This window comes from Microcebus murinus, chromosome 18, assembly GCF_040939455.1.
Source record: "Microcebus murinus isolate Inina chromosome 18, M.murinus_Inina_mat1.0, whole genome shotgun sequence".
Taxonomy (NCBI): domain Eukaryota; kingdom Metazoa; phylum Chordata; class Mammalia; order Primates; family Cheirogaleidae; genus Microcebus; species Microcebus murinus.
In genome coordinates, this window is record NC_134121.1 from 29,187,640 (window position 1) to 29,211,954 (window position 24,315).

The 24,315-nt window shown below is 37.1% G+C and overlaps 1 protein-coding gene and 1 pseudogene across 1 annotated transcript in view; both read right to left on the reverse strand.

The window, feature by feature from the left end:
- Positions 1–24,315, reverse strand: part of APPBP2 (amyloid beta precursor protein binding protein 2) — a 66,068-nt gene that overhangs the window by 36,243 nt on the left and 5,510 nt on the right. Inside the window, exons 2-4 of the mRNA XM_012776288.3 lie at positions 11,426–11,514; positions 6,838–6,989; positions 510–633 (exon numbers count right to left, since the gene is read on the reverse strand). Of these exons, the coding sequence (XP_012631742.1) occupies positions 510–633; positions 6,838–6,989; positions 11,426–11,514 (365 nt within the window). The remainder of the gene's footprint in view (positions 1–509; positions 634–6,837; positions 6,990–11,425; positions 11,515–24,315) is intronic.
- LOC105877762 (ribosomal protein uL30-like pseudogene) lies at positions 4,417–5,997 on the reverse strand (annotated as a pseudogene).

Consider the following 24,315-nt stretch of genomic DNA (forward strand, 5'->3'; position numbering starts at 1 on the left):
TTAGCCGAGCATAGTGGCACATGCCTGTAGTCCCAGCTACTCGGGAGGCTGAGGCAGAAGGATCACTCGAGCCCAGGAGTTTGAGGTTGCTGTGAGCTAGGCTGACGCCACGGCACTCACTCTAGCCTGGACAACAAAGTGAGACTCTGTCTCAAAAAAAAAAAAAAAAAAAAAAAGAAAAATGTATATTTCTGGGGTTTCCTAGCTTCCAGTGCCTATCACAGTTCCTAGTACCAGTACATAACAAGTAGTCAACAAATATTTGTTGAATGAATAAACAAACTCTATGACAAAGCAAAAAGATATATAAGAAATACATCTTGTCTCATAATACTCAAATCTAAGGTAAGCTGTCTACAGCAGGTTAACTATATTTTGGAAATGGGAGGCAGGAGCCCGTATCATCACAGAAATTTATTCAAATGTTGGTATATACTTTGAAGAGCTAAAACTATAAAAGCCACTAAGTACCATTATAGCACATAATTGTAGGGTATGTTCCAACTCACCTCACACAACATTCTACTGCACGAAACCAATGAAGCATCTCATCATGCAGAGTACACAACTGAAGGCAGGAAAGAAAAACTTTCTCAGCATCACTGTACCATCCAGCATCTGAAAGAAAGCCACCTAAAGAACAAGAAAAATCAGTAATTTTAGATAATGTAATAAATTGCCTGAAAGCAACAAAGACATGCCTACAATCAATATTATCTAAACTAAAACAAAACCATAATATTGAAGTACTGCAGCTAGCTTAAAACAAAGATATTAACCGTGAAGTTTTGAACTAGGGGGATTAGGATCTAAGTTGAGACTTTCAATAAGGAGTTAAGAGTTTTAATCCTCTAAGAATACTCTACACGGCCTAAGACTTGACGTTTTCCAGCTAATGACCCACTAAATTCTAATTATTCTATTATTTTCCTCTTGCAGTGTACACATAACTTTTCAATTTCCCAATACCCAATCCCAAAGAAGGTAAAGAAATCTTAATAAAGAATCTTCTTAGTATAGCAGCACATCATAGAGGACACACAGATAAAAAAGATGGTGATGCTTACTCATCTTATTTTTTTAGCAAGAAATTAAATTACTGTCCTGACATCATTTCTTCCAAATACTCTGAGGATTCTGGCTCCTAATAATGACTAACCTTTAATACATGTTTACTACACTGTGTAACCACTTTCTATTGTGATAACCACTCTGCATGAATCTATCATTTAACTTTCATAACACATCTTCAACTTAAATGCAATTACTGCTTCAATTAGATGAAAAACTTGAAGCCAGAGAATCCAAAGCTTACAAGCTATTAAGTGGAAAGATTCGAATCCATATAATCTGACTTCAGAGGCTAAGTCTGTAGTTACTATACTACATTAGCTATTATGAGGAATACTTTCTTAGTGTTATTGAGGATTAGTTACAATAACTGGAAAACACAAAGTGACATTCTGTATTTCTTCAATCCTAAAACACACATTTTTGCACATCTTAAAACCTCTAAAATTAGAATACATCATACAACTGAAGTGTTACAATAACTGGCAGCATTTTTTTTCTTGGTACACACAAAATATGGTATATCTTAATGGTGTCAATAATGTCTGAGTCAATAAAATATATTTTGCACAGACCCATGTTTTATGTTTAATTAAAGCTACATGTAATTAGACAAATTTTATTTTATTCATTGGAAACAATTGTGCTTTAGAACATTCTAAGGTCCTTATGAAGTGACTAGAATAATGAGGTAATTATACATATTCATACTAAGCAACCTTCTATTCATTATCCCAACATATTGGGTGTTGTGCTGGTTATTAGGATATTGTCTCTCAGTTTCAAATTGCCTTTCTAGACTCTGTTTTATGATGCTGAGGCAAGGACTCCGCAAACCACATTTCTCATTTGCTAGCTGGCTCCCTGTTAGGCTCTGCCAAAGGGAGGCGCTAGAAAAAGAGGCTGCAAGACTGGAAGTTCAACGGACACTCCTTCATGTTTCTGTTGGCATGACCCCTGCTGACCTGAACACCCCAGGGTTTGTTTCTTTACTTTGGGAGTAACAGTTCATTCCAGTAAGCAACAGTCAACACGAGCTGCAGTTTTCCAACACTTCCAAACCCAGTTTCACAGCACCGCATGAGATGCCCCTCCTAGGGGTCTAGATCTACCAGCCTACCATCATCCTAGCTTTACTAGGCACTTCCTCAAGCTTCCAAATGTCAATAATTCAACCACTTTCCTTGGTTCCCCAAGCCCTAGTTGTGGTAGCTGATTCTTGCAGTTAGTATGTCCACAATACCTTCATGTTCCCTTTTTGCCTTTTCGGTTCTCTGATACCTTGTTAAAAATTCTTTATAAAACTCTTTATAGGCAGGGTGTGGTTACTCACGCTTATAATTCTAGCACTCTGGAAGGCTGAGGCAAGAAGATTGTTTGAGCACAGGAGTTCAAGATTAGCTTGAGCAAGAGTGAGACCCTCTACTAAAAATAGAAAGAAATTAGCTGGACAACTAAAAATATATAGAAAAAATTAGCTGGGCATGGTGGCACATGCCTGTAGTCCCAGCTACTCAGGAGGCTGAGGCAGGAGGATTGCTTGAGCCCAGAAGTTTGAGGTTGCTGTGAGCTACCCGGGCAAGAGATTCTGTCTCAAGCAACAAAAAAAAACTCTTAATAAATTTTATTTTTACAACATGTTTGGACCTTGAAAATATTATGCTAAATAGCCAGTCACATAGGCCATATATTTTATGAGTCCATTTATATAAAATGTCCAAAATAGGCAAATCTATAGAAACAGAAAGCAAACTGATGGTCGCGCCTGGGGCTGGAGTAAAATGAGGAATGACTGCTAATGGGTAGGGTTTTCTTTTGTTTTTTCTGAGACAAGTCTCCCTATTACCCCAGGCTACAGTGCTGTGGCATGGGCCTACCTCACAGCAACCTCAAACTCCTGGGCTCAAGCAATCCTCCTGCCCCCCAGCCTTCCGAGTAGCTGGGACTACAGGTGCACATTATTACACTCAGCTAATTTTTCTATTTTTTATTTTTTTTTAGTAGAGAGGGGGTCTGTCTTCCTGTTGCTGAGGCTGGTCTTAAACTCCTGACCTCAATGGATCTTCCCACTTTGGCCTCACAGAGTGCTAGGATTACAGGCATCAGCCACCACGCCTGGCCAGGTATGGCTTTCTTTTTGAGGTGGTGACAATGGTCTAAAACTTACTGTGATAATGTTTGCACAACTCTGTGAACATACTAAAAACTACTGCTTTGTATATTTTCCATGGATGAACTATATGATATGTGAATTATATCTCAATAAGGCTATTTTTAAAAATTATCTCTATCACTATACATTTCTGGTACAATGTTTATTTACTTTCTGGATAATTTTAGGATTAAGACTGACAATATGAGTTTGCTAAGGCCTTGGTTCTCTGATTTATCTCTCTGGCTCATTACAACAGCCAAACTGGTATATGTGGAGATGACAGGGCACCTTGTCACGATGAACCTTCCTGTCTTTCACCTTCCTTGATACTAAATTTCTCCCATACAGATTTTTACATGACCATTTATAAGTAAAAGGATGTCATTATTAACATTTGCCAAGATCACAAACACTCCACTGTTACAGACATTCATTCCTTTGTCAATTCTTTATCAAAACTAACATTCCATGAGACTGTTAAAGGATCAATACTGAGGGCTCTTTTCAGAAAAGAATATTCTGGACTGGGTGCAGTAGCTCACACCTGTACTCCCAGCACTCTGGGAGGCAAAGGCAGAAGGATTGCTTGAGGCGAAGTGTTTGAGACCAGCCTGGGCAAGACAGTGAGACCTTATCTCTACAAAAAAATACAGAGAAATTAGCTGGGCATGTTGGCACATGCCTGTAGTCCTAGCTACTTGGGAGGCTGAGGTGGGAGGATCGTCTAAGCCCAGGTGTTCCAGGCTCCAGTGAGCTATGATCGCACTACTGCACTCTAGCCTGGGCAACAGAGCAAGACTCCATTTCTAGAAAGGAAGGGAAAAAGGAAAAGAAAGGAAAGAAGGAAGGAAGAGAGAAACAGAGAAAGGGGGGGGAGGGAAGGGGAGGGGAGGGGAGGGAAAAAAGAAAGAGAGAGAAAGGAAAAGAAAGAAAAGAGAAAAGAAAAGGAGGGAGGGAGGAAGGTGAGGGAGAGGAAGGAGGGTGGGAGGGAGGGAGGGAAAAGAAAAAGCTCCAAAGTTCCTCCAGCAAGTTGTCTTTGACCAGTACAAAGACTTATTCTAAGATTGAAGAAAATGGTTGTGAAAATTTGTATGCACATGTGTGCACGAGAGACTGAGAGAGAAAAAACATGTACACGCACACATTAATATGAGAAGTTAAAAACGAAAGGTAGTCAGTAGTGATAGAACAGTACTGCATCCTGATTTTTTTTTTTTTTTTTTTTTTTTGCATTCTCCTTCCCAATTGTATTTCAAGTCTTTTCAAAACAAAGCCCTGGGAATACCCAGATTCAAGTATGCATTTGGACTTGGACCACTATTGCAAGAGTCTTAGGGATCCTCGTACACATGCTTGAGTCATTCATTCACCAATGTTTAACACCTAAGGATAGAAGATCGACAAAGCTGTACTCCTTTCTCCATGGAATGTGATTTCAGAGGTGGCAGCAGCCAAAGTGGAAAACACTGGAATTTTTCCTTGGAACTGGACTGTGATGAGAGGTTCCTGCCATGAGCATAACTGACTGTCTTTTCCCTGACTCTTCCCTTTGTTTTTGAAGATAGCGTGAAAATAGTCTTCTCTGAAGATACTTCATAATTCCAAAACTCAAAAATACATGCTCTCAATGCACTGTGCTTTCAGATATTCTGAGTCTAGTTCAGCTGGCGGATGAGCTGATTGATGCGTTCACCTCGATAGCTGGGTGAGCCCATCTCCTTGAGAAAGCCCACTTTATTCTCAGTAGCATGATGAGCCACTGAGAGGTCTTCCAAGCAAATGACACCAAACTTCCCCAGGTGCTCTTCAATCACTGTGTTATCTGTCACAGGGATGGTCTTATTCTTGATCTTTGCTTGTCCACATTTCAAGATGAGTTCCTGGAGAGACTTCAGATTTGGAACTCACCAGGTCACATAAGGTTCCACCATATGCAGCAATTTTAGGCTCTAACAAAGACACCACTGAAAATTTTTCTTTAGGTGATGTCTCACGATGGTCTTTTGCACCAGTGAGCTCACCCCATTAATCCTTTGGATGCGTACAACTAAGGCCATGGAATGTTTATCAGACAACTTTAAGGCATGAGGTTTTACTTCTAGTCGTCTGAGATGCACCCTGTCGCGTTGCTGCTGCCAGGAATCATGTAGAAACGATTCCAGTCACTTAAACTTGGCCCTTTTCCTTTCCTCTGCTCCTTCTTTGCCAAAAGTGCCTGCTTTGCTTGGTTGGCTTTGAGGGCTTGGTAAGCCTTCCTCTTTTTCAGGAGGGATTTTTTCCTTTCCTCTTGCTCTGCCATTTTTCCAGTGTTGCAGCTCCTGATCTGTATCCTGATATTGATGGTAGTTGTATGACTCTTTACTTGGAATCGATTGCACAGAAACACACACAAAATGAGTGCATGTGAACACTGATAAAAAATAAATAAGGCCTACAGTCTAGTTAACACTAAAATACCAATGTCAATTTCCTGATTTTGATATTATTCTACAGTTATATAATATGTCACCACTGGAGGAAGCTGGAGGAATGCTTTAAAGAACTCTTGGTATTCTTTTGCAACTACCTGTCAATCTGCAATCAATAAAAAAAAAAAAACAAAAAAAACCTTTAGGCCGGGCGTGGCAGCTCATGCCTGTAATCCTAGCACTCTGGGAGGCCGAGGCGGGCTGATCACTCGAGGTCAAGAGTTCAAAACTAGCCTGAGCAAGAGCGAGACCCTGTCTCTACTAAAAATAGAAACAAATTAATTGACCAACTAAAAACATATACACAAAAAATTAGCTGGGCATGGTGGCATATGCCTGTAGTCCCAGCTACTCGGGAGGCTGAGGCAGTAGGATCGCTTGAGCCCAGGAGACTGAGGTTGCTGTGAGCTAGGCAGATACCACAGCACTCACTCCAGCCTGGGCAACAAAGTGAGACTCTGTCTCAATAAATAAATAAATAAATAACTATAAAGAAAAAAGGTAGCAGCAACTTTGTAAATAGTTGTGTGAAACATACATATATAGATTTGTAAAAACCATAAAAATGTTATACAAACACTAAACGATATTTTTCTATATGTATAGCATACAAAACTTTTTCTGACTGCTTTTACATTTGTTTTCACTACCCTCATAACATCCCCATGAAGAAATACAATAATCCTCATTTTAGAGAGGGGAAAACTGATGCCCCAAAAGGATTATGTCCCATGCTACAGCCTAGAGTAAGCAGGTGAAAGAGGCTGGTGGCAGCAGCATGACATGGTGGAAAGACATGTGCTTTGGAATCATACAGACACAGGATTCTAAACTTAGCTCCACTACCAGGTATGTGACTTGAGCCAGTTATTCAACTTTTCTGTTTCCTCATAGTAAAGTAGTATTAATACCATCACTTCATTGGAATGTCACAAGGATTTGGAAAGATACCATTTAAATGCCTAGTATCGTGCTTGGCACAGAACTAATGTTCAATAAATGACAAGTAGTTCTTCTGACATTCTTCTCATAACCTCCTTACATAGACTTTGGGTAATGTCCTGGGGAAATTCTTTATTGTCAGCAGGTTTAATTCTGAGTCTATCACAGAACAAAATACTCCTCTATTTTATCATTACTTACCTAAAACAAAGCCAACCTGAATGGCTTTTTCCTTTACTGCAGCATCTGATTCTGCGATGTAAGAGCACCGTCTACTGAATGAGTAGGCCAAGACAGAAGCAACTTTAACACCATGATCCATCAAAGCCTGAAAACAATGATGAAGCAAATGTCTGAAAGAGAAGAAAAAGGCTTATTTTATAGTGGTAACTTACTTTTGTCCTTTTGGAAGGTGCTAGCTGCTTCCCTTTTAAACCACAGCATTATTATTTTCCAGGATGGAATAAGTTAAAAAGTGTTTTGCCTTATGAATTATGAGGCTATGATAACTCAAAATTTAGCCTAATATCTTCACTCAATGAATATAACTCTCAGGAAGTACAGTGTATAACTTGATGGCAATGAAGGATGAGGCTAACTTCTAAAATCAGCTTTAAAAACCAAATTACAATTCAACAATAAAAAGACAAATAACCTATTAAAAATAGGCAATGGATTTGAACAGACATTTCTCCAAAGAAGATATACAAATGGACAATAAACACAAGTTAAGATGCTCAACATCATTAGTGATTAGGGAAATGCAAACCAAAAATCACAATGATATCACTTCATAGCCAAAAGAATGGCTATTAATAATTTTCAAAAAAATTTTTTAGAGATAGGGTCTCACTCTGTCTCCCAAGATGGAGATTGCAGTGACATCATCATAGCTTACTGCAGCCTCAAACTCCTAAGCTCAAGTGATCCTCTTGCCTCAGCCTCCCAAGTAGCTAGGACTGTAGGTGCACGCCACCACCATGCCCGGTTAATTTTTTAAATTTTTCTGTCTAGACAGTTGCTCAGGCTGGTCTTTAACTCCTGGCCTCAAGCGATCTCCCTTGGTTTTCCCAAGTGATGGGATTATAGGCATGAACCACCATGTCCAGAAATATATATTTTTTAAGTGTTGGCATGTGGCCAAATTGGAACCCTCATACACTAGTGATGGGAATGTAAAACGGTGCAGCTGCTGTGAAAAGAGTTAGCAGATCCTCAAAAAGTTAAACACAGGGTTACCATATGTGTACATCCTAGTTATATACCCAAGACAACTAAGAATATGTCTCTATATAAAATCTTGACCAAGAATGTTCATAACAGCATTATTCATAATAGCCAAAAGGTGGAAACAACCCAAATATTCATCCATTAGGTGACTGGATAAACAAAATGCAGTATTATACTTACAATGGAAAATTATTCAAGGAATAACATGAATGAGCCTTGAAAACATGCTAAGTCAGACAGTCAGTCACAAAAGACCATACATTGTATGATTCCATTTATATGAAATATCTAGAACAGGCAAATCCATAGAAATAGAAAATAGATTAATGGTCAGCCAGAGACTAAGGATAAGAAGAAATAGAGAATAACTATTAATGGTTTCTTTTTGAGGTGAGTAAATGTTCTACAATTAGACAGTGGTTATGGCTACAAAACTTTGTGAATAAGTGAATGGTACAATTTAAAATGTTGAGTTTTATGGTATGTGAATTATATCTCAATAAAAAAATCTTGGAAGAACAAAATTGTAACTGCTTGGAATGAAGGGAAAAAGGGTCAAATTACAGGCTTTTAGTTTCACAAACATATAAAACACTTACCAAAGGATTTGTAGACTTGGTGAAAGATAACCTAAGAGATGAAAAAGAGGCATTCCACTAAATCTTTACAATAGCCATGTTGGGAATTGCACAGAGAAATTCAAATCCCAGAAAGCTGACCTTTCCTTAAGGAATGCTTTTTAAAGCTTTTCTATAGTCTTTTTTACTAAAATTGAGTTCTCATTTATTTTTTTAGACTAATTATAATTAATCGACCAAGAAATTTTTCTAAAATCTTGGTACATAGGCCACTTTTCAAAGTTATCCTTGGATGCTGAAATCATGCTATTTATTTACTTGTTTATTATTTTATCGTCACTCTCTAAAATACAAACTCCACGAGAAAGGGCTCTGTAGACCTTATTCACTGCTGCACCTCCAGCATCTAGAACAGTACCTGCACATACTAAGCATTCGACAAGTACTGACTCAGCTAATTTGTTGAACAAATAAAACAACTTTGCAATATTATTAGAGAACAGCAATATTTTGTGAAACTATATTCTTATTTTTCTAGAAATGTGGGTTATGAAAAAGAAATGGCAGTTAAAACAAATTTAGGGGAAAATACTAAATAAGACAGTAAGTTCAATCAAAAGCCAGATCATCCCCTCATGGCTCCTACTACATGACAACACCTACAATGAAGAAGATGAATTCAGTCTCCATTTCATGAACCCAAAAAGCTAAATTGCCAGAGTGTTAACTTTCCAAAGGGGATAGAGGCAGACAGTACAACCTTCTTCTCTTTGACACCAAGCTTAGTTGTTTGAGCTGTACAATTACTGTGACAATATTTTTACCTTATTCTGTATCATGCTGGTGGGCACTCCTCAAGTTATAAGTCTTAAAATAAATTGCTTTCAAATTCTCCTCCTAGGCTGGGTGTGGTGGCTCACGCCTATAATCCTAGCACTCTGGGAGGCCAAGGCGGGGAGGATCGCTTGAGCTCAGGAGTTCAAGACTAACCTGAGCAAGAGCAAAGACCCCGTCTCTATTAAAAATAGAAAGAAATTAGCTGGACAACAAAAAATATATAGAAAAAGTTAGCCAGGCATGGTTGCGTGTGCCTGTAGTTCCAGCTACTTGGGAGGCTGAGGCAGTAGGATCGCTTGAGCCAATGAGTTTAAGGGAGGAGAGTAGAGGAGGGGGGAGGGGAGGGGAGGGGAGAGGAGAGAAAAAGAAAATTCTACTTCTAGGTATTTATCTAACAGACATATATACATATGTTCACCAAAAGAAATGTACAAGAATCTTCACCGTAGCACTATTTATAATAGCTAAAAACTGATAATAGCCTAAATGTTCATTACTAATAGAATGAATAAATGATGACATATTCACATGATGAAACACTATACATATATAGCAATGAGAATGAACAAACTATATATGAAGTTCTAAAACAGGCAAAATGAACAGAGTGGTTACCCTGGGAAGGGGAAGTAGTGACCAGAAAAAGGCAAATCAGAGCTTTTGGGCTTCTAGTAACAACTGTAAATAAAGTAACATAATACATGGTAAAATAATAGCAGATATACAGAAAAGCCAATTTGAGACAATTTCTCAATAAAATAATTTCAGAGATTTATATTGGCACTACATGTGTAAAGGAAAGATTATTTTAACCATTCTAAGTTTTCTAATATGATCATACCTATGAAGTACTTTCCATATCACATAAGGAACTGGTTAAAAAGTAAATGTTACCGGCCGGGCGCGGTGGCTCACACCTGTAATCCTAGCACTCTGGGAGGCCGAGGCAGGTGGATTGCTCAAGGTCAGGAATTCGAAACCAGCCTGAGCAAGAGCGAGACCCCGTCTCTACTATAAATAAAAAAGAAATTAATTGGCCAACTAATATACATAGAAAAAATTAGCCGGGCATGGTGGCGCATGCCTGTAGTCCCAGCTACTCGGGAGGCTGAGGCAGGAGGATCACTTGAGCCTAGGAGTTTGAGGTTGCTATGAGCTACGCTGACGCCATGGCACTCACTCTAGCCTGGGCAACAAAGTGAAACTCTGTCTCAAATAAATGAATGAATGAATGAATGAATGAATGTATGTATGTATGTATGTATGTATGTATGTATGTATGTATGTATGTTACCTAAAAATGAATTTATGGAAAACAGTACGGTAGTTCCTAAAAAAAATTAAAAATAGTATGTATGTATGTATGTATGTATGTATGTTACCTAAAAATGAATTTATGGAAAACAGTACGGTAGTTCCTAAAAAAAATTAAAAATAGTAGCCAGGCATAGTGGTACACATCTATAGTCCCAGCTACTCAGGAGGCTGAGGAAGGATTGCTTGAGCCCAGGAGTTCAAGACCAGCTTGGGCAACATAGCAAGATACTCGTTAAAAAAATTAAAATGAAAATTAAAATAGAATCACCATATGATCCAGCAATTCCACTTCTGAGTACGTAACTAAAATAATTAAAAGCAAGAACTCAAAGAGATACTTGTATACTCATGTTCACAGCAGTATTATTCACACTAGCCAAGATGGAAACAGCCATGGATAAACAAAATGGGATATGTGCATATAATAGGATATTATCTAGCCTCAAAAAGAAATGAAAAACTATGACACATGCTACCACATAAACCCTAAAAACATTATGCTAAGTGAAATAAAACAGAATAAGACAGACACATAACGGCAAACATAGAATTCCACTTTTATGGAGTACCAGAGTGGTCAAACTCACAGAAACAGAAAGTACAATGGTGGTTGCTAGAGACTGAGGGGAGGAAGGAAGAGGAGTTATTATTTTATGGGTACAGAATTTTGCGGGGGATGATGAACAAGTTCTGCAAATGGATCGTCTTGATGACTGCACAACAATGTGAATATATTTAATGCCACTGAATTGTATACTTAAAAATGGTTAAAATGGTAAATTTTATGTTACATATATTTTACAACAATTTTTTAAAAAAGAATTTACCTTTTATCCAAAGCTCTCAATACTTTAGCAAAAACTTCCAATTCACAAAATTCACTTCCCAGTTGACATAAGCGTCCTTGTTGATAAAGCTGGAATAAAAAACAATATAATGACTTTAAATTTTTTTAGTTTAATTTTAATTTCTATTTTCATTATATTTGATGAATATAATGATGAATATAATATAATCTGATGAATTTAATGATTCAAAGTCAGTATCATCACACAGTATTATCAGGAAACACTCTCATGATAAGAGAAATGTAACACAAATTTCTACAATTCATACAAAAACATTTTAATAGTTGTATATAATTGTTAAAAATATTTGTTAAAAAACTTAGAACAGTACCTGGAACATGGTAAGTACTACAAAGGTACATAATTATATATTTATTAAACATAAAAACTGTTAAATTCAAGAAACATAAAACTGTTCAGTTTTTTCCTTAAACAAAACCAGAACTTAATGTAAAATTATCAAAATAATAGAAGAGATAATGTCCAGAAAACAGAGCTGGTCAATATGCTCTACTAGGGGCTCTTCAGACCATCTCAAGAATCAAGTTCAGTTCTGAGCATGACAGTTCACAAACATACTAACAGAGGAGCGTGTCTATAGCAATCCAGAATGGCAGGATTTCTAATCAAGTCACAACCATTTATACACTCCAACTTTTTAGAACTGGTTTAAAATACCACTTTAAGAAATGTGTTAAAATGTTTATCTAAAATAATATGTGCACATGGATAAAAAGAGACAAATACTATTGCCCTTCCCCCTTAGCCTCAATTCCACCAAATGCTTTTGAATTTACATATGCTATATAAATAATACAGTGCCTTAGAAGGTAGGAATTTTGTTAGATTAGTTCACTTTATATTACAGGCACTGAACACTTAGTTCAGCTGAAGAAAATACAGGTTTCAGGAAAAGAACAAGGTCTAGAGTTCATTCACCAAAAGGGCCAGTTAACTTTACTTTGTGCAGGGAACACATACTAAAAACTCAGCACATTCTTGGGCATAAATTATTAGTCACAATGGAGGCAAGGTTAAATTAGGCATATATTTTAATGCAAACCCATAAAGACTGCTGCAAAAAATCCATAACTGCTGGAGGGGAGAGGAGACAGGGACTACCACATGATGAGAAAAAGGAGAGGCATAAATGTTATCATCGTAATAGACAAATATTCATATTAACATTAAAACCTTCATAAGGAAAGATTTGCTATTTTTGGAGATGACTATTTTCTGCTACAGAAAAATAAGTAGTTCTGGGAATGTATACAGTAAAATTCACTATTATTGATTATTGTCATATTTACTTGACTATTAATGAATACAGAATAACTCAAGGAAAACAAAGTGGAGAATTTATTACCCAAATTCCTATTTGCAGGCTTACTGTGATAAATTTCTGATTTGAGACAGAAGAACACAGTTCCGAAAATAAATACATACACTCCAAAAACACTAAGATAAAAATCTTACAGCCAGGGGTGGTGGCTCAAAAACAAAACAAAACACTACTTTGGGAGGCCGAGGCAGGAGGATTGCTTAAGCTCAGGAGTTTGAGACCAGCCTGAGCATGAGTGAGACCCTGTCTCTACTACAAATAGAAAGAAATTAGCCAAAAAACTAAAAAACAAACAAACAAACAAAAAAAAAACCCAGAAAAAATTAGCCAGGCACAGTGGCGCATGCCTGCAGTCCCAGCGACTCAGGAGGTTGAGGCAGGAGGATCGCCTGAGCCCAGGAGTTTGAGGTTGCTGTGAGCTAGGCTGACTCCACGGTACTCTAGCCTGGGCAACAGAGTGAGACTGTCTCAAAAAACACACAACTAGCTTCTTACCAAAATGACAGGCTCATCATTACCAAACTTAAGGATTAGAATTTCTTTTTTTTAAGAGATGCTGTCTCACTCTGTGACCCAGGCTGGTCATGAATTCCTGGGTTCAAGCAATCCTCCTGTCTCAGCCTTCTGAGGAGCTGGGACTAAAAGAGAGAACCACCACGTCCCACTCAGAATTTCTTCTATTAAGTAGAAGAATCGAAAATCAGTTATACAACTATTTTCCTGTACTCACTAGTCAAATAAAAACAAATTTTATGTGTTCTACAACTCTATCCTTTTAATGACTAAAAACTGGTATATCTAAATGAATTATACTGGTGTATCTAAATGGTGTATGCTAAATGGATTTGAAAATTGAATTTAGAAAAGTTGCCGCTTTATAGCTTTAAAATATGCCTTATTAACAAATACCAGCACTTTTCTTTATTCAGGTGTTCAGTTTTTGTAGTTAAAAAATGGGCTCAGGCTGAGCGCGAAGAATCACACCTGCAATCCTAGCATTCTGGGAGGCCGAGGCAGGAGGGTTGCTCAAGGTCAGGAGTTCGAAACCAGCCTGAGCAAGAGCGAGAGACCCTGTCTCTACTAAAAATGGAAAGAAATTAATTGGCAAACTAAAAATATATAGAAAAAATTAGCTGGGCAGGGTGCTGCCTGCCTATAGTCCCAGCTATTTGGGAGGCTGAGGCAGGAGGATTGCCTGAGCCCAGAAGTTTGAGGTTGCTGTGAGCTAGGCTAATGCCATGGCACTCACTCTAGCCTGGGCAACAGTGAGACTCTGTTTCAAAAAAAAAAAAAAAAAAAAAAAAAAGGCTCACATTTAAATTGTGGCGAGAGGGTAACAATTTAATTGTTTCAATTCATCCTTACCAAGTTATTCAAATCCAAAAAAGGCAAATTAACTCATTTTTTGAAGTAAAGGTGTTTTGGGATACCAATCTGGAATAAAAATAGCATTTAATCCTTACAGAAATCTTTTTTTTTTTTTTTTTTTGGAGACAGAGTCTTGCTTTGTTGCCCAGGCTAGAGTGAGTGCCGTGGCGTCAGCCTAGCTCACAGCAACCTCAAACTCCTGGGCTCAAGCAATCCTGCTGCCTCAGCCTCCCGAGTAGCTGGGACTACAGGCATGTGCCACTATGCCCGGCTAATTTTTATATATATATATTTTAGTTGGCCAATTAATTTCTTTCTATTTTTTTATAGTAGAGACGGGGTCTCGCTCTTGCTCAGGCTGGTTTTGAACTCCTGACCGCCCGCCTCAGCCTCCCAGAGTGCCACCATGCCCTGCTGTTACAGAAATCTTATATGCGCCAGGTACTGTTCTAGTACTTTTGATAAATAACTTATTCTATCCTTTTACAGATGAGGAAACCGAGGTGTATAGAGTTAAATAATCTGTTGAAACTCATACAATTAGTAAGTGACAAAGCAGGAATCTGACCCCAGGCAGTATATCCCTATATCCATGTTCTTAACAACTTCACTGTATTGCCTCTTGAAGATAATATAACAGGAAACACAAAAAAGCATAAAATGGACAATTTAAAACTTTTTAATATAAATAATAGAAACTTTAAAGATTAATCCCTTCACAGATTCCTACAGCTTATGAAACAGAGCTTAGGAGAGAAAACTGATGTTTTAGGTTATGGTAATTATTTTCATATCAGGTTTTTAAAACTTTAATTATTTTAGTTCATTGTTACAGTTGTTTACATTCTGTATCCACAGAATAATGAGGTTACTAAAGGGCTCTATCACTACTTTTAGCAGTTTGTACCTTAAAGAAAATAAAGAAAAACAAGCTTGGCCGGCGTGGTGGTCACGCCTGTAATCCTAGCACTCTGGGAGGCTGAGGCTGGCGGATTGCTCAAGATCAGGAGTTCGAAACCAGCCTGAGCAAGAGCGAGACCCTGTCTCTACTATAAATAGAAAGAAATTAAATGGCCAACTAATATATATAGAAAAATTAGCCGGGCATGGTGGCGCATGCCTGTAGTCCCAGCTACTTGGGAGGCTGAGGCAGCAGGATTGCTTGAGTCCAGGAGATTGAGGAGCCTATGAGCCAGGCTGACACCACGGCACTCACTCTAGCCCGGGCAACAAAGCGAGACTCTGTCTCAAAAAAGAAAGAAAGAAAAAGAAAAAAAGAAAAACAAGCTTATTTCTAGAAGTAGGCAAATTACTTCCCATCAGATATAAAAAGGTAACAAAAATATAACTAAAACATTATATAGGTATGAAGATAGACAAAATGCAAAGTTCAAAAACAGACCTTAGTGTATGTAAAAATTAAGAAATGACAAAAAAAAAATTTTAAATCACTGAGGAAACAAAAACTTAGTTAATAAAAAGTACATAAAAATGGGGAAACAAAGATGTCTATCTGATAAAATATTATGTAACAAAAATATTAATAAATTCCAGATTTATCAAAGTTTTAAAAGTGTTAAAAAACTAAATAATTGCAGTACTAAAAGCTTCCAGGTAACGTTGCCCTTCTAGGCATCTTATCACAGCTAAAAATCATAAAGAAGTGACTACATTAAAACCTAAAATGTCCATGGATATAAAATACACAAAATAAAAAAATGCTGTACAATAAAGCAAAATAAAATATTAGTAGCATACATGTGTAAGAGTTAGTATCTTTAATACACAAAGGAGTCTAATAAAAAGACGAATGGCCTCGTAGTGTTTTTAGAAATAGGGGCTTTCAAAGAATAAAATAAAAATAGTGTTAGAAAGTGTCTTGCAGTGCAAGACAGCCCCAAAGCCAGAGAACTCTCTGGGGGATAAAGACGGGTATGAAAGCCTTCCTTAAACCAAGGGATTCTAAACTGGCATGGCTGCTTCCCAAGTCAATTCAAAATTACAACAAGCTATAAGGGAATGTAGTTTTATTTCCAACAACAAAAACTTAGAAAGGTTTAGAAAAAGATATAAAAGAAATTGAGTCCAAAACTAAGAATAACTATGAAAAGACACACTAATGTGTGTACACACAGACACAAAAGACGGGATCTTCCTCTGTTGTCCAGGCTAGAGTGCAGTGGCATCATCATAGCACACTGCAACCTCAAAGTCCTGGATTCAAGCAATTCTCTTGCCTCAGCCTCCCAAGTAGCTGGGACTACAGGCATGCGCTACCATGCCTGGCTAATTTTTTATTTTTTGTAGAGATGAGGTTTCACTATTGCCCAGACTGGTTTCCAACTCCTGGCCTCCAGCTATTCTCCCTCCTCAGCCTCCCAAGGTTCTAGGGTTACAGGCTTGAGCCACCGTGCCCAGCCAAGAAACAGAATTTAGACTGGGGAGTCAGGGAAAGGTCTTGGTGAAGAAGTGACCTAGCCATTGAGACTATTTGGATGAGTTACAAATAAACCAGGCAAAGAATCAAGCCGCAGTGCTTCATGTGGAGGCAGCAGCATATGTGTGCAAAAGTCACGAGCTAAGAAAGCTAAGATGGCAGGAATGTAAGAGACGGAGAAAGAACACTAAAAGGTGAGGTCAGAAAGATAAGCAGGGTTCAGATGACTTTTAGGAACTCATAGGTCACATTAAAGATTTTGGGTTATGTTTTAAGTGCATTGGGGGTGCCACTGAATGGTTTAAACAAGGGAATGGTATGATATTATTCATTGTTTAAAAAGATCATTCTGGCTACCGTGTAGACAGTTGATTAGAGGAAGGCAAGAGTGGTGATGGAAAGACCAGTTCTACCAAACCTTTGCAGTAATCTAGGTGAATGATTTGAGATGTAAATCCAATACCATATATATAAGCATTTTATTGGCTATCATTTTAGACTTTTACATGTATGCATATATAATGTAGATACACAATTTAAGAACAAAAATGGAATTATATAACTTGAACTTTGTTTCCTGTTAGACTTCCCATAACACACTGCATTTTTCCTTCTCCACAGTGGCATCAAGGCATGCATGCATGCATGCATTCGCTTAAATAGTCATTTGTGAAATATGCCATTCCCTTACACTCTACATTGTGTGAGGTGACCACAGTCACTCCCCAATACCTAGCACAGTGCCTAGCACTAGGTATACTTTAATATTTTCTGAATGAAAAATCCAAATAGGTAGTTACCTACTTTGGATGGAACTCAGAACCTCAGAAGAAATCAATAAATTCAAGAAAAAGTCTCTACTTTGGAGTTTATTATCACAGAATCAAAGACTTAGTTTTATGACATCTTTATTTAATGAAACTGTCCAGATTCATCTGGTTGTGGTGAATTTCACGCTTACGGAAAAACCCCAATTACACACACAGTTATCACTGTCTTTCCAATCAAACTGTAACAACCTTAAGGAGAAAGATTTAGTAGGCAGTCTTATGTCCTGACTTTATAATACTCTGTATAGAACAAGCTAATGAAATAAACTATAAGAACAAATTTGAGTGCAAACTTAGTAAGCTAGAGTCTTGAGGAACAACAAAGTGCCAGTACCTAGTGGAATAGATACCTTAAATTTTTACTTGTGAGAAAATGACAAAAATGGAAAAACGAAGAACAAATTCTGAAGATAGCTACTTAAATTTCCAGACAAAAAATAAGTGTTTCTTATTTTAACATCTGATCTTTTTACCAAATACTCTGGCATATACATTACATGAAACTCTTAGCTTACTGTACATCTTTGGGATTTTCACATCAAAGGCAAGAATATTATAACTAGGAACATTCTATTTATTATTTGTTTTATTAATTTAATAAATATCATGGGCCAGGCACAGTGGCTCACGCCTGTAATCCTAGCACTCTGGGAGGCCGAAGTGGGTGGATCGCTCAAGGTCAGGAGTTGGAAACCAGCCTGAGCAAGAGCGAGACCCCATCTCTACTTAAAATAGAAATTAATTGGTCAACTAAAAATATATAGAAAAAATTAGCCGGGCATGGTGGCTCATGCCTGTAGTCCCAGCTACTAGGGTGGCTGAGGCAGTAGGATCGCTTGAGCCCAGGAGTTTAAGGTTGCTGTGAGCTAGGCTGATGCCACAACACTCTAGCCCAGGCAACAAAGTGAGACTCTGTCTCAAAAAAAAAAAAATAATAATAATAATAATAATAAATATCATGAACATTTTGGTAAGGCACTGTGCTTGATTTGTGGACCATAGTCCCCACAACAATATAAAGTCAGTAAAAACTGTTCTCTGATTTCAAAAAATATATACTCCTTGCCAGGCTTGGTGGTTCATGCCTTTAATCCTAGCACTCTGGGAGGCTGGGGAGGGAGGATTGCTTGAATTCAGGAGTTTGAGACCAGCCTGAGCAAGAGTGAGACCCCGTCTCTATTAAAAATAGAAAAAATTAGCCAGGTGTTGTAGTGATCGCTTCTAGTCCTAGCTACTTGGGAGGCTGAGGCAAGAGCATTCCAGAGCCCAGGAGTTTGAGGTTGCAGTGAGCTATGATGACACCACTGCACTCTACTCAGGGAGACAGGGCAAGACTCTGTGTCAAAAAAAAAAAAAATTAGAACCTATCAGAATAGAAAAACAACTAATGTTCACAGATTATACGAGGAAGGCAGGCAGAATGCAGGAACACAAAACACTCCAAGAAAGACCTTCAGCTGAGTTTTGCAGAGGAATGGGAGTAAAACTTCTAACAATATGGCAGACAGCGCTCACACAGATGTAAATCCTCCAGCCCTTTTCAAACACAGAGAAATGCTGGATATAAAATCATAAAATAACTTTTGGATAAATAGCCATGTCTGAAGCTAAGAGTTGAAATTCCACATTGTCCAAAATTAAGAAAACACAAACTCAAAAACAGCTGGCAAGACAGAAAAACAGAATAATTTATACCTCTGAATGGTTTCAAGTTAGAGAAGCAAAGACCAGAAAGGAGTCCAGGCAGCATATCCCATAAACAGAGACCTGGAGATTACCTACCTCACTTAAAGCCAGGAGTAAAAAAGTCTAACATCTCCTACAACCTTAGCCAAAAGTCTCCCATGAAAAACTGAAACCTCCAGTCCAAGATACATGTGGGCATGGAGTCCGAAATCATAATACATAGATGATTTACAGCCCCCAAACTCAGAACCTAGCACTAAAAGCTGGTCTGAAACCAGTTAAGTCTCCACAGAAACAAATGCCTTGTGGGGTGATAATAATGTTTTATATATTGATCAGCAAAATCTAGACTGCAGAGAACTCTGTAGAGCCTAAAGGACAAAGGAATCTATTTCTTCAACAAATAAATTGCAAAGAAATGAAAAGAGAGAAGAAAAGGTAAGACAACAAGAGAGACTTAAGAAATGTTATCAACCAACATCTACAAAGGTATAGAAAAAGAAGTATAATTTCTCAATTTCTTTCATGGTTTTTAGTTATTAAGTTCTCCCTTTGGTCATTTGTACTTTCCTAGAAACCTAATTTCATCAAGTTTTCCAGACTGATTAGCATAGCATTATATGAGCTATTCCACAGCCAAAAAAGCTATTCTATGATTTAAAAAGCTATTTTTCTCCTTTCCATTGTATCTATGGTTGTTTTCCCTTTCTCATTTCTAATTTTGAGAATCTGAGCTTTCTCCTATGTGTCTTGATTTGGCTAGCTAGCAAATTAACTAATTAGCTGAATTATCTATTTTTCTTTTTAAACAACCACTTGGACTTATTTCTCACTCGGTCCAACAATTCTTTTTTTAGAATATCAGTATTTAGGCTATTTGCCTCTTAGTATTATGCAACTTTGTGTCCCACATATCTTATTCTTAAAAGTTCTGTTTTATTTCTTTTAAATATGTTTTTCTTCAGTTCTGTGATGTTCCATAAAAAAAAAAAAATAAATAAATAAATAAATAAATATGTTTTTCTGTTTATCAAAGTAACACATGGTCATGAAAATCCAAGCATTAAAAAAATATATAGAGGACATATATACAAAGTAAAAAGTGACTGCAATCCTAGCTCTTGAGTAAACACCATTAAAATTCTGTTGTGCGTCTCTATTCCTTTTTCAATGCACACATAGAAATATTCACATATATTCTCCCACTTAAAAAAAAGAATCACACAAGATTATGTTATTCATATCACTTTGTAATGAACTTTTTATTCTCCCTACATGCTGTTTGATTAGCATACAGTTGTTTTTTATTTTTGCCACCATAAACAATGTTGCATTGAACATCCTTGATTAGAATTTTCTGCACACTCAACAAGTATTTCTGGAAGAAAAAAATCTTTAAATGGTATTGTAGGTTAAAGGGTATAAATGACTTGAATTTTTAAACCTTGACAATCTGATTGGTGAAGGCTGATTTTAAAAAACCTTACTGAAGCATAACATACATATAGAAGAACTCATAGTCTAAGTATAAAGCTTGATAAATTTGCACAAGGTGAATATGTACACAGCATCCAGACGATAAAAACAGTATCAGAATCTCAGAAGCCTCCCTGATATTCCTGCACTGTCACTATCATCCAAGGGTAACCTCTCCTACACCTTAATTTTGCCATTTTTGAACTTTATATAATGGAGTCATACACTATATGCTCATGGTTTCCAAACTGTGCACCAAGGTGCCCTGGGACACTGCAAGATATTTTGAATTTGAGAAATAATCTTCAACATCTGTATTACACTATGCCAACTACTAGACTGCTATACTATATTGCTTTCAATATAATGCCTTATCTTCATGAAGCTGTGTTTTCAGCGGTTGCTGTGATAAAAAGTAATGTGCAAGAATCAATACGGAACAGGAAATGAGGGTGGGGTGGTTCAATCTGATTTCAAGGATTGAGATGCTGCACAGTGCCCAACAAACTCAAACATCCTATTAGTAAGTAATTGTGATTAAGAATGAAATACTTAGGCGGGGCGGGGTGGCTCACGCCTGTAATCCTAGCACTCTGGGAAGCCCAGGCAGAAGGATCACTCAAGGTCAGGAGTTCAAGACCAGCCTGAGCAAGAGTGAGACCCGGTCCCTACTAAAAATACAAAGAAATTAATTGGCCAACGAAAAATATATAGAAAAAATTAGCCGATTATGGTGGCGCATACCTATAGTCCCAGCTACTTGGGAGGCTGAGGCAGAAGGATTGCTTGAGCCTAGGAGTTTGAGGTTGCTGTGAAATAGGCTGAGGCTGAGGCCACAGCACTCTAGCCCGGGCAATAGAGTGAGATTCTGTCTCAAAAAAAAAAAAAGAATTTAAATACTTTTTTTTCTTTCAACTCTGTGCATTTTTAACAGTTTTTAAAACATTTTGAATAGGTGTTAGAATATAAATATTATTAAGGTGTTATGACCTAACTACTTAATATAAACACAACCGTCAGGTATTTCTTTTCTTTTGGAGACTCTGTCACCAAGGCTGGAGTGATACAGAAAGTTTAGGAGCCTCTGGTATATATTCCTGGGACTGGTTTCTTTCATTCAATATCATTTGTGATATTCATCCATATTGTTTCAAGCAGTTGTCATTCATTCATTTTCATTGTATAATATGACTATAAGACTATCCTACAATTAGTATATATATCTTAAAGTGGAATTACTGGGATATAGGGTATGTGTATGTTCAGTTTTAGTAGATAATACTACTTTTCTAAAATGGAGTATCAATTTACACTCCCACTAACAGTGAGAGTTTCGATTGTTCCAAATCCCTGCTAACACTTTTCCTTTTCCATTTAGTCATTCTGATGGGTGTACTGTAGAACAGTATTTTGCTCAGGAAAAATGAGACTGAACTGCTTTCTACAAATTTGACTGGCGTATTGAATATTCTCTTTTTGGATGCTTATTCAAGTTCTTTCCCATTAAAAAATTTTAAAACTTGGTTATTTTTCTTTGCTATTAGTTTGTAGTTCTTTAGATGCAGGATGACTCCTTTGTCAGATATATGTACTGCAAATATCTTCTCCCATTCTGTGGCTTGGCTTTTTACTAGGTTTGTTTGTTTGTTTTTGTTTTAAGAGACAGGGTCTCCCTCTGTCACCCAGGCTGGAGTGCACTGGTATGATCATAGCTCACTGTAGGCCTGGGCTCAAGCGATCCTCCTGCCTCAGCCTCCCGAGTAGTTGGGACTACAGGTGTGAGCCACAATGCCCCCCTAATTTTTTTTTTTTTTTGTAGAGATGGAGTCTTGCTATGTTGCCCAGGCTGGTCTCAAACTCCTGGCCTCCTCCTGCCTCAGCCTCCCAAAGTGCTGGGATTACAGGCATGAGCCACCATGCCTGATCTTTTTACTCTCTTAATTATATCTTTTGATGATCTCTTAATATAGCCCATTATAATTAGAAATATAGAAAATTTATCAAACTTCCTTTATATTTAGCTGGTTTTGCATCCTAATTTAGCAATCTTTGATGATATAACATTTTTTTCCCAAAAATCTTTTATGTTTTACATTTAGATCAGCAAACTTTCTGGAAATGATTTTTGTGTATGGTGAGAGTTAAGGTCAAGATATTTTTTCCCTCATATAAATACCTAATTGACTAACACCATTTACTTGACTTCCCTTTCCTCATGGTGCTGCTGTGTCTCTTTTATCATAAAGCATGTGACAGTATGTGTCAGTCTGCTTCTGGACTGTTTTGTTCCATTGGTTTATTTGTCTACCCAAGTGCCAATACCATATTAGCTTGTTACAGCTAGGTATTTGGTAGTCTAAGTTGTCCAGATTTCCCTCCTTCATGATTGCCTTGGCTAGATATTGCATTTGAATCTGCATTTCAGTCGAGCACCCTTTGATGTTCGCTGGTCTTCTATAAACTAGCTGTGCAGGTCCTCTGGACATGAACTGGCTGCCTTTTTCATACTGAATAGTATTAGATCTTTCTATATCAGGAAACTTGCCCTTTATCTATCAAATGTTGTCATTTGCACAGTCTTCTTAAAAGTGTGCTTACAATTTTTTTCCTCTACTTTTTAATGCACTTGAAAGTATCAATTTCTTTTTTTTTCCTCCCTGGGTTTTGGTTTCATACTTAGAAAAGCCTTCTTCATGCCAAGATGGCATTAGTGTTGGCAAGATGACAAGACAAGAGGTAAAGACAGAGGACCTTGCCGTTTATATTACTTATTTTTTTTAAAGTTGGACAAATTTAGCTGTGGGGGCTTGTATACCAACTTCAGTGACACTGATATTAATAAGTTCTGATAACCCACTACCATTGGGCCAGCCTATATTACTTATTTTTATGTTTGACATTGTTATAACTTGTAAATTATCTTAAAGAAGAAATTTTAGTCATTTCCCACTGCAAGATATTGACCCAGTAATTTATTCTGATACTTTTATGATTTCAACAGCCAAATATAAATTTTAAATTCACCTGGAATTCATTTTGGTATAGAGTATGAAGCAGAATTCTTTCCCCCAAATAACCAGTTGCCAAAGGCGTTTTTAGATATTTCCCTATTAATCTGAAATAAAACATTGTCTCATAACTTTATCATATAGTAAGTTCTTAAATATACTTTAGTTTCTTTCTAGACTGTTTACTATGTTCTATAAATTAATTTCTTGCTCTGCTGATCTTGCCACAATGCTGCATTGTTTTAAATATATTAAAACTTTCTAATATACTTGACTATCTTAAAATGCAAATCTCTCCTGAGTATTGAGCTTTGTAATTTCCTTGCTTTATTTATTTTCAGGTAATTAATTCCTCCTGGTAAACTTCATATTTAATCAGTTTCCTATATCAAATAAAATTCTGAGATTCTGACTCAAATTGTGATAAAATCACAGCTTAAACTGAGATGAGGTGACATAACACATTACCTTCCCATTCAGATACATAGTATAGCTGACTATGTTTTTATGTCCCTCCCTCTCTTAAAGTTTGAGTTTTCATCTTATTGAGCCTAAGAGCTCTTTATATGAAAAGAATATTAACTCTTCTGCTGTAAATATATTACAAATATCATATTCCAATTTGTTACCAACAAATTTTAAAAAAGATTCTCAGAATATTGGTTGAGGCTGAATACAGCCATACAGCAGAAATACAGAAAAAGAAAAAATTAACTCCAATC